We start from the raw sequence: 16,418 nt of genomic DNA on the forward strand, positions 1-16,418 counted from the left end.
TAAACCTCCACATTCATCTCAAGGTAGAACATTTTTATCTATCCGGAAGTTTTCCTCATGTCCCTTCTCAGTCATTCTCTGTCCCAGCAATCACTCTTCAGAATTTTTTCACTTTAGATTAGTTTTGTTTGAGAATTTCATAAATGGAATCACAGTATATTATTGTGTTTGGCATCTTATACTCAGCATAAAGTCTGTACAATGTATTATTTTTGCCTGTATCAGTAATTTGTTCCTCTTTATTGCTAAGTAGTATTCTGTTGTATAATGTATACTACAACTTTTTAATCCTTTTCCCATTTAGTTATTTCCAACAGTTGGTTATTAAAGATAAAACTGCTATGAACATTGAGGTACAAATATTTGAGGGGAATATGTTTTCATTTCTTATAAAAACTTAGTGGAATTTCTGGATCAAGGGGATAGATGGATGTTTAACTCTGTATGAACTGCTACTACATATTCCCACATTCATGTTGGTCCATTTTTCTTTCTCAGTAGGAATACATGAGAATTCCAGTTGCTCTAAACAGCTACTAACATTGAGTGTTGTTAGTCTTTTCAATTGTAGCCATTTTAACTGTTGTGTTGTGGCATCTTGTATTTTTGATATGCATTTTCTGTATACAAATGATATTAAACATAATTTTTTTTTGCTTTTTGACCATTCTAAAAAGCATTCTACAAAGCATTTATCCTGCTTTCTATATGTTTATGTCTTTTGCTTGCTGATCTTATAATTGAATTGTAAGAGTTTTTTGTATATTCTGGATATAAGTGCTTTGTTATAATATTGTGAATATTTTCTGCCAGTCTGTGGCTTGTGTCTTTAATTTATGAATGGTATCTTTTGTTGAGCAGACACTATAAATTTTGATGAAGCATAGCTTATCTTTTTTATGGTATTTATTTTGACATTTTGTTGAATATATCATTTTCTACTGTAGGTCACAGAGATATTCTATGTTTTCTTCTAAAACCCTTAAAATATAGACTTTTATTTCAACGTAGGATCTGTTCTTAAGTTTTGTGCATTGTGTGAGGTAGAAGCTAGAAGTTAATTTTCTTTACTATAGGAATACATAATTGTTCTGGCACCATTTCTTGAGAAAATTATCTTTAAGTCTCATTTAATTTCTTTGGCATTTTTATTGAAAATCAGTTGACCCTTTAGAATGAGTTTGCCAATTTCCACAGACACGGGTGATGTAGGTGTGACATAGGATGGGGACTAAGTTGAAAATATAACTTGATTTTGGAAAAATATGTGTGTGTGTGTGTGTGTGTGCGCGCATATCTATTTTTTGAGGGGGGAAGGATTGATACTGTCACAAGTTTTAGTCCTTCTATTTACATAGCGTATCTCTCCATTTAAGTTGTATTTAATTTAATACTTTATATTTATGAAGGAGCTTGAAATTTATGCCCTTCACATTTAATTATCTAATGTTTATATTTTGTTGTTGCATTTTCAGTTCCATGTAATAGAGACTGTGTTTTGTGTTCACTATACCCCCAGGGCCTATCACTGTGCCTGGTACATAGAGGAGCTTAAGTGATTGTGTGCTATTAAACTTTTGGCTCTTTAGTTAAGCTTTTAATAATTTTTAGAGCAGTTAATTGGTGATTTTTGCCCCTTTCATGGCATTTATTTGGGGTAGGCATTATTTTCTTGGGCATGTAACCAGTCTTGCTCTATTTTGAGTATTGTCTTCCTTTGCCAGGCTTTTACAGTAAGGAAATATAATGCAGACCAGAAAGGCTTTATTGAGAGCCCTGAAGAAAATAATACTGATTGGGATTACTAACAGGAAGATGAAAAACTACCATTTAAAAAATAATGAAATACTTTATTTTACAATCTGCCAGAGAATATAGGCATAAAGAAAACCATAATTACATGGCAATTAATATTGAGGAAAAATTAAGGTGGTTTACTAAGGGACCTTTATTTCACTTTCAAAATTTACTTCCATAAAAGGTCAAAGAATGCCCAGCTTTTGTGAAGACCCATTTAGTTTTATGACTTTCAGAAACAAACACTGTGAAAATAAAGATAATAATGAGGCTCATAAAATTTCATGCTTTAGTGTTTAGGTAATTGCTTGTTAAATTAAGAAGGTATTTTTTTCTGGACATGAATATACCCCTTTCTTTTTTGGTTAGGATATAATGAAAGTTTTTCTCTAATCTGATTGAATTCCATTTTGGCTGTCCAACAGTTATTCCAATATAAAATTTAGTGGGTTAAGTAAATTCGTTTATAACCAATTGAAGATAATGGAATATTTAATAATTATGTAACTACTATTATCAGAAATTACTTTGATTCAATTTTTCACGTGAGAAAAATATATGACAAAGATGGCCTACTTCGATGCAGGTAAACAAGAAAATGTTTATGTGCTTTACTTTGCCAAATTATAACAAAATAATCCAATAAACTCATTATTAAATGATCATTCAAAAATACTTACAACTATTCAGTTAATAAAATTATTTACCATGGATATTCACTTCAAAATATTTTTGAGCATACTATTAAATAATATTCATATCGTATTGAAAATGGAGTTTTGGGGCAATAATTTTATAGTACGATAAGAATATCTGTACCTTAATATTGCATAATTGAATTGTAGACTTTGATATGCTGGTTTCCTGAAATGGAGAAGTTAAATAATCATTGTACCATTTTATTAAGACAAAGCATGTGCAAATTGTTTTCATTATAATGTACACATTTAAATAGAATGTTCCACTGAGTAACTCTTAACAGCGTTGTACTTGAAACAATGTCTGTTTGCTGTGTTTTTTTTTAACACGAAGATGCTCTACTAATGTGATGAGGAAATATTATATAGTTTAAAATATTAGCTGCTTATGTGAATATTTTAAACTTTATTCTTTAGTACAACTTTTATTTTCCATTTACTAAGCACATGGGCAGCAGGAAGGTCACAATAGGAGAAGCACCACCATGAAATGAATTTAAATTGTTTTACTGAATAGACTTCATTGTGCAAACAGAAAGCAAGTCCCTGAAAACCAATTTAATGGTCAGAAAAACTTTAAGGTCTAATACTTCAGTCAATTCCTATGCTTTGTTTCCTGGGACGAGCACAAATAGGCTTATAATGTATATTTAAAAAGTGAATTGATGCAATGCTGCACATTTATGGTTCTGCTTAAGAAATTTTGCAGCATTATTTCTTAAAGTATTTTTAACATGTTGTGGGTTTACATTTCACATAAGATAAAAGTAAGCTCATTTATATAATTCAAGTGACTGAAATTAAGACAATTTAGTATACTCAAAATAGATGTTCACAAAATTTTAAATTCATTTTTTAAAAGATACACAGTGTTACTAATATTCACATATCCTAATATTTTTGGTCGATTAGAGGATATTTACTTACTGGCACACTCCTTATTGTAGGAAGATAAATTTAGTGCTTAGAAGAATTGTGTGTGTCTCTTTTACTATACTAAATAGCAATATTGTGAAATGATGATGATGATTATGAGTACAGAAACATTTATTGAGTAATTTATTATTTTCTATGTGCAAGACACTATGTAAACCACTTTACTAAAATATTTAATTGAATACACTTTGAAGCTCATTATATGTCCATTTTGGAGGTGCTAAATTTGATATTTACAGAGGTTATATAGCTTGACAAGGTCACATTGCTATGAAGAATTTCCTATATTGAATATGATATTATTATCATACTAGCATTACTCCAATGAAGTAAGTGTATCTGTTAGCTGATTATAAAGACATAAAATTGGATTTTTATCTACCGTTCTAAAACAAATATAGTATTATTATTTAGATAAATTCATTCAACTTGACATGCTTTAGAGCTAACTTGTTTTGATAGCCCACTCAGGATATTCTGTACAACTTTTTAAAAAAAACACGGGGTTAAAATGAATGTTCTAATATCTTATTCATTATTCTTTTTGCAAATTATTTGAAGAGATTCATTGATCCTTTTTCAAAACAGTTTATCACTTCTACACACAGCCTTTCTCCATACTTCTAATAGAAAATGGAATCATTTTCTAAATGAGAATTCAAGTGAGGTTCTTGTGCTTTCACAACAAAGTATCAACTCATTCATTTATATATTTTCCATTCACTCTGCTTAAATTCTCTCCTCCTCTTCACTTAGTACTCAGTAAGGATGATGCCAGTCTGCCATCTCAGGGAGATGGCAGAGAGTTTCTCTCTTTTTAGTCCATATTCACTAGGGAAGTCTTGTGTACCTGAGCCTTGGGAATGAGGACTTTTCCTGTCTCTTTGTCCATCCTCTGTGTTATGGCCAAACTCTGCCTTCTATCTGTAGTTGGTCTTTGTAGGAGTTTCATACTGCTACCTCAGGAGTAGGGTACTTCTACATGCTGTGATGGAATATTAGGCCTAAGATGGTTACCTGTTGATTGGTTTGGCTGTGTCCCCACCCAAATCTCATCTTGAATTCCCGCGTGTTGAGGGAGGGACCTGGTGGGAGGTAATTGAATCATGGGGGCAGGTCTTTCCCATGCCGTTCTCCTGATAGGGAATAAATCTCACGAGATCTGATGGTTTTAGAAAGGGTAGTTTCCCTGCACAAGCTCTCCTTTTTTTTGCCTGCCACCATCCATGTAAGATGTGGCTTGCTCTTTTTGTCTTGCACCATGATAGTGAGGCCTCCCCAGCCAAGTGGAACTGTAAGTTCATTAAACCTCTTTTTCTTCCCAGTCTCAGGTATGTCTTTATCAGCAGTGTGAAAATGGATTAATACAGTAAATTGGTACCAGTATAGTGGGCATTGCTGAAAAGATACCAGAAAATGTGAAAGTGACTTTAGAACTGGGTAACAGGCAGAGGTTGGAACAGTTTGGAGGGCTCAGAAGCAGACAGGAAAATGTGGGAAAGTTTGGACCTCCCTAGAGACTTGTTGAATGGCTTTGCCCAAAGTGCTGATAATGATATGGACAAAGAAATCCAGGCTGAGATGATCTCAGATGGAGACGAGGAACTTGTTGGGAACTGGAGTAAAGGTGACTCTTGTTATGTTTTAGCAAAGAGACTGGTGGTATTTTGCCCCTGTCCTAGAGATTTGTGGAACTTTGCACTTGAGAGAGATGATTTAGGTTATCATCTGGTGGAAGAAATTGCTGAGCATCAAAGCATTCGAGAGGTGACTTGGGTGCTGTTAAAGGCATTCAGTTTCAAAAGGGAAACAGAGCATAAAAGTTTGGAAAATTTGCAGCTTGATGATGTGACAGAGAAGAAAATCCCATTTTCTGGGGAGAAATTCAAGCCAGCTGCAGAAATTTGCATAAGTAATGAGGAGCTGAATGTTAATCACCAAGACAATGGGGAAAATGTCTCCAGGACATGTCAGAGACCTTTGTGACAACCCCTGCCATCACAAGCCCAGAGGCTTAGGAGGAAAAAATAGTTTTATGGGCTGGGCCTAGGGTCCCTCTGCTGTGTGCATTCTAGGGACTTGGTGCCTTGCATCCCAGCTACTCCAGCCATGACTAAAAGGGGCCAAGGTACAGCTCAGGCTGTTGCTTCAGAGGATCAAAGCCCAAAGCCTTGGCAGCTTCCACGTGGTGTTGAGCCTGCAGGTGCATGGAAGTCAAGAATTGAGGTGTGTGACCTCTGCCTAGATTTTAGAAGATGTATGGAAACGCCTGGGTGCCCAGGCAGAAGTTTGTGGCAGGGGTGGGGCTCTCATAGAGAACCTCTGCTAGGGCAGTGCGGAAGGGAAATATGGGGTGGGAGCCCCCACACAGAGTCCCTACTGGAGCATTGCCTAGTGGAGCTGTGAGAAGAGGGCCACTATCCATCATACCCCAGAATGATAGATCCACTGACAGCTTGCACTGTGCACCTGGAAAAGCCACAGACACTAAACACCAGCCCATGAAAGCACCCAGGAGGGAGGGTGTACCTTGTAAAGCCACAGGGGTGGAGTTTCCCAAGACCACAGGAGTCTACCTCTTGTATCAGTGTGACCTGGATGTGAGACAGGAGTCAAAGGAGATCATTTTGGAGCTTTAAGATTTGACTACCCTGCTGGATTTTGCACTTGCATGGGGCCTGTAGTCCCTTTGTTTGGGCCAATTTCTCCCATTTGGAATGGCTGTATTTACCCAATGCCTGTAGCCCCATTGTATCTAGGAAGTAACTAACTTGCTTTTGATTTTACAGGCCCATAGGTGGAAGGGACTTGCCTTGTCTCAGATAAGACTTTGGACTGTGGACTTTTGAGTTAATGCTGAAAAGAGTTAAGATTTTGGGGGACTGTTAGGAAGGCATTATTGTGTTTTGAGTGTAAAACATGAGATTTGAGAGAGGCCGGGTGTGCAATATGGTTGGCCCACCCAAATCTCATCTTGAATTCCCATGTGTTGTGGGAGGGACCCAGTGGGAGGTAATTGAATCATGGGGGCAGGTCTTTCTCGTGCTGTTCTCGTGATAGTAAATAAGTCTCATGAGATTTGATGGTTTTAAAAAGAGGAGTTTACCTGCACAAGCTCACTTTTTTTGCCTGCTGCCATCCATGTAAGATGTGTTTGCTCCTCCTTGCCTTCCTCCATGATTGTGAGGCCTCCCCTGCCATGTGGAACTGTAAGTCCATTAAACCTCTTTTTCTTCCCAGTCTCAAGTATGTCTATGCGCAGTGTGAAAATGGACTAATACACCTCTCCATCTATCAGGGGTAGAGAGTTTTTCTTTTACTTTTCCTTCACTTGCAAAGTATCTCTGCCTGTTCCCGTGTGTTGCCCTTTCCCCAGGGGCCTCAGAAGTAGGCACTGGTTTGTGCCTTTTCTGCAGCACGCCTGGGTCCTGAGGCCCCCATTCCGGGCCTGAGCTCCCACATAACATTTCTAGACACTTTCTGGGCTAAAAGGGACCCCACTGCCTTGAAGGGAAGAACCTGATCTTGGCAGGATTTACCTTCATAAGAATGTCATTATGTAATGATAAAGCAGTCAATTCAGCAAGAGGATATAACAATTGTAAATATATATGCACTCAACACTGGAGCACCCAGATATATAAAGCAAATATTATTAGAGCTAAAGAGAGAGAGAGATTGCAATACAGTAATAGCTGGAGAATTTAACATCCCACTTTCAGTATTGTACAGGTATTCCAGACAGAAAATCGACAAACATCAGACTTAATCTGCACCGTAGAACAAATGGACTTAATAGATATTTCCGTTCTCAATGATAGACTGTATGTTAGGTTACAGAACAAGTTTTAAAACATTCAAAAATTGAAATAATATCAAACATCTTCTCTGACCACAATGGAATAAAACTATAAATCAACAAGAAGAGGAATTTTGGAAACCATACGAACATGTAGAAAATTAACAGTATGCTCCTGAATGACCAGTGGATCAGTGAGGAAATTAAGAAGAAAACTGAAAAATTTCTTGAAACAAATGATAGTGGAAACACAACATACCATAATCTATGGGATACAGTGAAAGCAGTACTAAGAGGGAAATTTATAGGCACTTATGTAAGTGCCTACATCAAAAAAGAAGAAAAACTTCAAATAAATTACCTAATGATTCATCTTAAAAAGCTAGCAAAGCAAGAGCAAACCTAACCCAAGATTAGTATAAGAAAATAAATAAAAAGGAACAGAATAGAAATAAATGAATTTGAAATGAAGAAAGCAATACAAAAGTCAAGGAAACAAAAAATGTTATTCTTTTGAAAAGATAAACAAAATCAACAAATCCTTAGGCAGATTAAAGCACAAAAAAGGAAAAGACCCAAATAAGTAAAATCAGATGGAAAAGGAAACATTACAACTGGGATTGCAGAATTTCAAAGGATCATCAGTGGCTACTATGACCAACTACATGCCAATAAATTGGAAAATCTAGGGGAAATGGATAAATTCCTAGACAGATACAAGCTACCAGAATTAAACCATGAAGAAATCCAAAATATGAACAGACCAATAACAATGAACAAGATTGAAGCTGTAATATGAAGTCTCCCAGTAAAGAAAATAACAGGACCTGATGGCTTCACTGCTTAATCGTACCAAACATTTAAAGAACTAACACCAGTGCTACTCAAACAATTCCGAAAAATACAGGAAGAGGGAATCTTTTCCAAACTCATCTACAAGGCCCATATTACCCTGATACCCCAACCAAAGACACATCTAAAAAGAAAACTGCAGGCCAATATCTCTGATGTTGATTCAAAAATCAACAAAAATACCAGCCAGCAGAATTCAACAATATATTAAAAAGATAATTCATCATGACCAAGTGGGAATTATTCCAGGCATGCAAGGATGATTCAACATATGCAAGTTAATCAGTGTGATACATTACATCAAAAGAATGAAGAACAAAAACCATATGTTCATTTCAATTAATGCTGAGAAAAATTTAATACAATTCAACATCCCTTTATGATAAAAACTCTCAAAAAATTTGGTATAGAAGGAACATACCTCAACACAATAAACACTATATATGTCATACCACAGTGTCATACTGAATAGGGAAAACTTAAAATCCTTTCCTCTAAGATCTGAAACATGAAAAGGATGCCCATTGTCACCACTATTATTCGATGTAGTAGTGGAAGTCCTAGCAATCAGACAAGAGAAGGAAATAAATGGCATATAATTGGAAAGGAAAAAGTCAAATTATCCTTGTTTGCAGATGATATGATCTTATATTTGGAAAAACCTAAAGTATCCACCAAAAAAATGATGAGAACTGATAAATTCAGCAAGGTTTCAAGGTACAACATCAACATACAAAAATCAGTAGCATTTCTGTATGCCAACAGTGAATAATCTGAAAAAGAAATTAGAAAGTAATCCAACTTACAATAGCCATAAATAAAATTAGATAGGAAGTAACTTAAGCAAATAAATGAAATATCTCTACAATGAAAACTATAAAACACTGATGAAAGAAATTGAAGAGGACACAGCAACATGGAAAGACATTCCATGTTTATGGGTTCTAAGAATCAATATTGTTAAAATGTCCATACTACCCTAAGCAACCTACAAATTCATTGTGACCCCTATCAAAATACTCATGAGATTCTTCACAGAAATAGGAAATACAATCCTAAAATTTATATAGAATCACAAAAGATCCAGAATAGGCAAAGCTATCCTAAGCAAAGAGAACAAAACCGGAGTAATCACATTACCTGACTTCGAATTATACTACAGAAATATAGTAACCAAAACAACGTGGTACTGACATAAAACCAAACACATAGACCAATGAAACAGAATAGAGAACCAGAAACAAAACCACATACCTACAGTGAACACATTTTTGACAGAGGTGCCAAGAACATACACTGTGGAAAAGGCAGTCTCTTCAATAAATGGTGCTGGGAAAACTGGATATCCATATGAAGAAGAATTAAATTGGAACAGTATGTCTCGTCATGTGCAAAAATCAAATCAAAATGAAACTCCTAAGAGAAAACTAAAAGAAACTCTCAATGACATTGGTCTAGGCAGAAATTTCTTGAGTAATACCCTACAAGCACAGGCATCCAAAGAAAATAATGGACAAGTGGGATCACATTGAGTTAAAAACTTCTGCATAGAAAAGGGAATAATCAACAAAGTGAAGAGACAAACCCATAGAATGAGAGAAAATATTTGCAAACGACTCATCTGATAAGATATTAATAACCAGAATATATAAGAAACTCTATAGGAAAAAAGTCTAATACTCCAATTAAAAAAATGGACAAAAAATTTGAACAGACTTTTCTCAAAAGAAGACATACAAATGGCAAACAGGTATATGGAAAGCTGCTCAACATCATTGATCATCAGGCAAATATCAATCAAAACTATGATGAGCTGTCATCTCACCCCAGTTGAAATGGCTTTTATCCAAAAGACAGGTAATAATGCTGGCGAGGATATGGAGAAAAGGAACCCCTTGTACACTGTTGGTGGGAATATAAATTAGTACAACCACTATGAAGAACAGTTCACAGTTCCTCAAAAATCTAAAAATAGATCTACCATATGATCCAGCAATCTTACTGCTGGGTATATACCCAAAAGAAAGGAAATCAGTATATCAAAGAGATATCTGCACTCCCATGTTTGTTGCAGCACTGTTCACAATAGCCAGGATTTGAAAGCAACCTAAGTGTTCATCAGCAGATGAATGGATAAAGGAAATGTAGTACATATATGTAATGGAGAACTATTCAACCATAAAAAAGAATGAGATTCTGTCATTTGCAACATGGTGGAACTGAAGGTCATTATGTTAAGTGAAGTAACCCAGGCATGGAAAGACAAATTTCACATGTTCTCATTTATCTGTGGGATCTAGAAATCAAAACAATTGAACTAATGGAGATAGAGAGTAGAAGGATGGTTGCCAGAGACTGGGAAGGGTAGTGGGTGGGTGTGGGTGAGGCAGGGATGGTTAATTGGTACAGAAAAAATTAGTTAGAATGAATAAGACCTAGTATTTGTTAGCACAATAGGGTTACTGTAGTCATAAGTTAATTGTACATTTAAAAATAACTGAAAGTAAAATTGGATTTTTTGTAACACGATAAATGCTTGAGGGGATGGATGCTCTATTTTCCATGATTATTACACATGTATGTCTGTTTCAAAATATCTCATGTACCCCATGAATATATACATCTACTATGTACCCGCGAAAATTTTAAAAAGTAATAATTAAAAATTATATTTTCATTTAGCAATATAGATAAATGGTTAAAACTAGAAGTTTGTAATATTTTGGAAGAGATGAAAGTATGCAAATAACAAGACAATTCAAAAAGGTTGTCACAAACATAATGAACTGTTCCCAAAGAATCTCATAATGAACTTGAGAAAATTACATCCCTATCTATAATCTAAAAATTGGAAGATGGACGTGTATTCCTATTTTAAATATAGGCTTTATTGTTGTTGAAATGCAAAACTGTCCTAAATTGCACTATCTTTTTTGTTAAAGTGAATATATGTAACTCTTACACTAACACTAAAAATACATTATATATATTTAAAGGAAAATAACCATTAATTTTTGTTTTTACAACAGAGACATCTTGACCAGAAGCAATACAATAACAAATTAGAAAAGATAAAAAGCACTTCATTCAATATCAGTATCTATATTATTTCTCAACTTATGTTGTGAACTTATATTATTTGTCAAATTATATTCTTGATATACACAAATGGGTTAAAATCAGAAAAGAATAAATTGTTTAATCATTCTATATTCCTCAGATGATTTTTCAAGACTGAATGTTCGAATCAATAATTTCTTGCACATATAAGATTGTTGGCATGAAAATGAGGTTGAGGTTTAGGTGGAGAAAGTTCACCATGAGTATTGTGAGTCACCTGAGCATTGTTTATTTACATGTAATGAAAACTACAAAATTGGCAGTAAAATAAAGAACAGTAGAGGTCATTTTTTAAAAAATAGGGTGTGCTGGGAGGTGGGGAGAAAGAAACTTATGGGGCGGGAGCAGCCAAGTTGACCAAATAGAAACAGCTCCACTCTGTGGTTCCCACCAAGAAGGATGAAAACAGCAAGTGAATTCTGAATCTTCAATTGAGGTACCAAGCTTTTCTCATTGGGACTGACTAGGTGGTTGGTGCAACCCAGGGAGAGCAAAGAAGAGCATCGAGGGCCCACCCAAGAGCTGCGTAGGCAAAGGAAGCTTTCTCCCCCAGCCAAAGGAGGTGGTGAGGGATTATGCTACCCCTCCCTGAAAACCTTGCTTTTGTCATGGATCCTTGCAACCTGTGGATCAGGAGCTCCCCTTGTGAGCCCATGCCACCAGGGCCTTGGGTCCCAAGCACAGAACTGTAAAGACATGGCAGCTGCTTGGGTGGCTGGCCATTTCAGCAGGCACCAAGACACAGGAGTATTTGCATACTCCAGCTCTGGGAACTCCCATGAAGCAGGATATCTGTCCACTCCTGTGGGAAGGGGGCTGAAGCCAGGGGGCCAAGTGGCCTCGCTTCCACAGAACCCCACAAGCTAAAACACACTGGCTTGGAATCCCTGCTAGCCAATGCAGCAGGCCAGAGACTGCCTAAGAAGACTTAATTCCCAGGGCAGGAGGGTTGGCCACCATCACTGCGGCTCCAGTTGGCCATTGTCCCCTGCTGTAGGTGCCAGTGAGACTGGGTGGTCTGGACCAGGAGCAATTCCCCACAGTGCAGCACAGCAGCTGTGTCAGTTCATGGCTAGACTGCTTCCTTAAGCGGAACCCTGATCCATTTTTTCTCACTGGGTGAGGCCTCTCTGTGGGAGTTTCAGCATCCCTAGACAGGAGTTTATGAACAGAACTTTGATATCCCTGAGAGGAGCCACTAGGAGGGGCAGCTGCCGTATCATGGATCAGTGGTCTTTGTCTTTTCTTCCTCCTGGCTCTAGAGAGTCAGGGGAGCCCAGATGAGGGTGCAGCACACCCGCTCCACCAAGGGGCAGCCAGACTGCTTATTTAAGCAGGTCCCTAATCCCACTCCTGCTGACTAGGTGAGACCTCCCAACAGGAGTCCACAGATACCTCATACAGGGGAATTCCAGTCGGCATCAGGTTGGTGCCCCTCTGGGACACAGCTCCCAGAGGAAGGAGCTGGCTGCCACCTGTGCTGGTCTGTAGCCTCTGCTGGTGATACCTCCACGGGTGGGAGGGACCCAGGCAAATAGGGTTTAGAGTGGACCCCCAGAAAACTGCAACAGCCCTATAGAAGAGGGGCCTGACTGCTAAAAGAAAAACAGAAAACAACAACAACATCAATGAAAAGGACCCCACAAAAACCCATCCAAAGGTCAGCAACCTCAAAGATCAAAGGTAGATAAACTCATGACGATGAGAAAGAATCAACACAAAAATCCTGAAAACTCAAAAAACCAGAGTGCCTCTTCTCCTCCAAATGATTGCAATATGTCTCCAGCACAGAACTGGGCTGAGGCTGAGATGGATGAATTGACAGAAGTAGGCTTCAGAAGATGGGTAATAAGGAACTTCACTGAGCTAAAGAATTATGTTCTAACTCATTGCAAAGAAGCTAAGAACCATGATAAAACATTACAGGAGCTGTTTACCAAAATAACTAGGATAGAGAGGAATATAAATTAACTGATCGAGCTGAGAAACACAACACGAGAACTTCACAATGCAATAACAAGCATCAATAGCCAAAGAGACGAAGCAGAAGAAAGGGTATCAGAGCTTGAAGACTATCTTGCTGAAATAAGACAGGCAGACAAGAGTAGAGAAAAAAAGAATGAAAAGGAATGAAAAAAACCTCTGAGAACTGTGCGATTATGTTAAAAAACCAAACCTATGACTGATAGGAGTACCTGAAAGAGACGGAGAGAATGGAACCAAGTTGGAAAACACACTTCAGGATATCATCCAGAACTTCCTTAACCTAGCAAGACAGGCCAATGTTCAACTTCAGGAAACCCAGACAACCCCAGTAAGATACTCCACGAGAAGATCAAGCAAAAGACACATAATCATCAGATTCTCCAGGGCTGAAATGAAGGAAAAAATGTTAAAGGCAGCCAGAGAGAAAGGCCAGGTCACCTATAAAGGGAAGCCCATCAGACTAACAGTGGATCTCTGCAGAAACCCTACAAGCCAGAAGATAGTGGGGGCCAATATTCGATATTCTTAAGAGAATTTCCAACCTAGTATTTCATATCTGGTGAAACTCAGCTTCATAAGTGAAGGAGAAATAAAATCTTTTTAAGACAAGCAAATGCTGAGGGAATTCATCACCACCAGGCCTGCCTTGCAAGCACTCCTGAAGGAAGCACTAAATATAGAAAGGAAAAACCATTACCAGCCACTACAAAAACACACTGAAGTACACAGACCAGTGACAATATGAGGCAACTACATAAACAAGTCTACAAAATAACCAGCTAGCATCATAATGACAGGATCAAATTGATACATAACAATATTAACCTTATATGTAAATGGACTAAATGCCCCAATTAAAAGATGCAGAGTGGCAAGCTGGATAGAGGCAAGATTCATTGGTGTGTTGTATTCAAGAGACCTATCTCACACGCAAAGACACACATAGACTTAATCCCATTACTGGATATATACCCAAAGGAATATGAATCATTTTGTTACAAAGACACATGCATGTGTATGTTCACTGCAGCACTATTTACAATCACAAAGACATGGAATCAACCCAGATGCCCATCAATGATAGACTGGATAAAGAAAATGTGGCACATATACACCATGAAATACTATGCAGCCATAAAAAGGAATGGGATCATGTCGTTTGTAGGGACATGGATGGAGTTGGAAGCCATTATCCTCAGCAAACTAACGCAGTAACAGAAAACCAAACACTGCATGTTCTCACTTATAAGTGGGAGCTGAACAATCAAAACACATGGACACAGGAAAGGGAACCACACACACTGGGGCCTGTCAGGGGGTAGGGTATGTGGTTGGGGGATGTGGAGCATTAGGAAAAATAGCAAACGTATGCTGCGCTTAATACCTAGGTGATGGGTTGATAGGTGCAGTAAACCACCGTGGCACAGGTTTACCTATGTAACAAACCTTCACAACTTGCACCTGTGCCCCAGAACTTAAAAAAAAAAAAAGAAAAGAAGAAAGAAACTTGGAAGAATGGATCAGAGACCTTGCACCATATGCCTCCTGTAATTTGATCTTGCGTCAAGAAGTCGTTAATCAACATATGCTTCATTGAGAGCCTTACTTTATCTCATAAACATCTTTGGTAGCATCCCATACACTGATCCTCAGTGACTGACTTCTGACACCGCTTAAAGCAGAAATCTGTTCGTGTGCATTTATTTTGTGTGAATCAAAATTTTGAAATAATTGTGACCCAGAGAAGTAGATTTCTTCTGTTCAATCCTAATATGAGGTATCAGTCCATTTTTCAGAATGGAAATGTGACAGTGACAATGCTGTAGCAGTTTGTCAGTTATCTGAGGCTGAGAACTACTTTTTCATTATAAATTATGTTTCACATTATTATATTGAAACTAATATATTATGGAGGTAAGTGAAACATTCTCATTAAATTTTCACATAGAACCTGGGCTTAGAAAGATTCCTTTAGCTTGCTTTATGCCAGAGGTTTGCAGAAGATATATCAAATTGAAAAATTTTTCTGTATTACAGCACTGATATTGAAGACCATTCTCATCAAGCTATGAATTATGTAGTAATCAGATCCACTGATGGTATATATTTATTTAATATATACCATGAAATCTTGGTTTTCTAGAACTTATATGCTTTCTTTTCCCAATTATCAGAACTGAATAATCTAGTGTATTCTCTTTAACTTTACATTCTAGGAAGTTCAGAGTTAAATTCCATAAAGTCTTTATTTTTAATAATTTTGAATTGTCATGTTTCATAAATTTCAATTTTCCAAGCCAAACAAGTTCTCTTTGGAAATAGATGATTTATACTTTGGACATGTTCTGGCAGCATACCTTTAATTTTCATTTACTTAGATGAAATGTAGATGAATCATATTTTTGGAACTATAGGTTTTGCCCTTTCATCCTTCACCCCCCTCACCTAATATGACCTTATACAAATTATGTTTGATGAGAATCTTCGATGAGAATTATAGCAAAATATTTGTTTTCCTATTATCTTTTGAATGGCCCAGTACTGGATTTGAACTCAAGACTAAATAATTTTTTGAAAAAGAATTAGCAGTGATTTATAAAGTTACTATTTTTTTTTCAGCAAAGCTAGAGAAGATCTGCTGAAAATTCAGAAAGAACGTGATTTTCATCGAATGCATCACAAGCGAATAGTCCAGGAAAAAAACAAATTAATTAATGACCTCAAAGGGTAAGCTTATACTTGTTGGCATATTTATTAAAGAGTTATTTAATACATGTTAAGTAATTTGATTATGACAAAGTTTTAGACAAAGTTATTAATTCCACATTTACTGAGCATAAGGTGAGTAAGTTGCGACCCTTGCTGTCTAGGGTCTCAGAAAATATTTGTGTGTGTGAAGTGGGAGGAGTTAAGCAGAAATATACAGAAATACACTGCATTGTTGCTATGCCACCCAAGAGGGCCATCATCCCAATACGACTGGAGTGTGAGAGGGCTCAAGGATTTACTTCCACAGGAATTAAATTCTCAAGTATGAGTGAGTAGACAGTGAGGAAGTGGGGTCAGCACAGTGCTCTTGGCAGATAGTACATCCTCTGCAAATGCACCAAGACATGAAAAAACATGGTATGTTCATCAAATTGTATGCATACAGAGTAAAGTGCAGCTGTGATATTGCAGGGATAGGGGACATATCTCTAAATGGCTATGAATTTGTAAGTCTTTTAGAA

At 37.0% G+C, this 16,418-nt stretch overlaps 1 protein-coding gene across 4 annotated transcripts in view; it reads left to right on the top strand.

The window, feature by feature from the left end:
• The window catches only part of SPAG16 (sperm associated antigen 16), a 1,161,609-nt gene that overhangs the window by 43,228 nt on the left and 1,101,963 nt on the right, over positions 1-16,418 (top strand). For all 4 annotated transcript variants that reach the window (XM_054478489.2, XM_054478490.2, XM_054478491.2 and 1 more), the window contains one exon: positions 15,808-15,915. In XM_054478489.2, the coding sequence (XP_054334464.1) occupies positions 15,808-15,915 (108 nt within the window). The remainder of the gene's footprint in view (positions 1-15,807; positions 15,916-16,418) is intronic.

This window comes from Pongo pygmaeus, chromosome 11 (genome assembly GCF_028885625.2).
Source record: "Pongo pygmaeus isolate AG05252 chromosome 11, NHGRI_mPonPyg2-v2.0_pri, whole genome shotgun sequence".
Taxonomy (NCBI): Eukaryota; Metazoa; Chordata; class Mammalia; order Primates; family Hominidae; genus Pongo; species Pongo pygmaeus.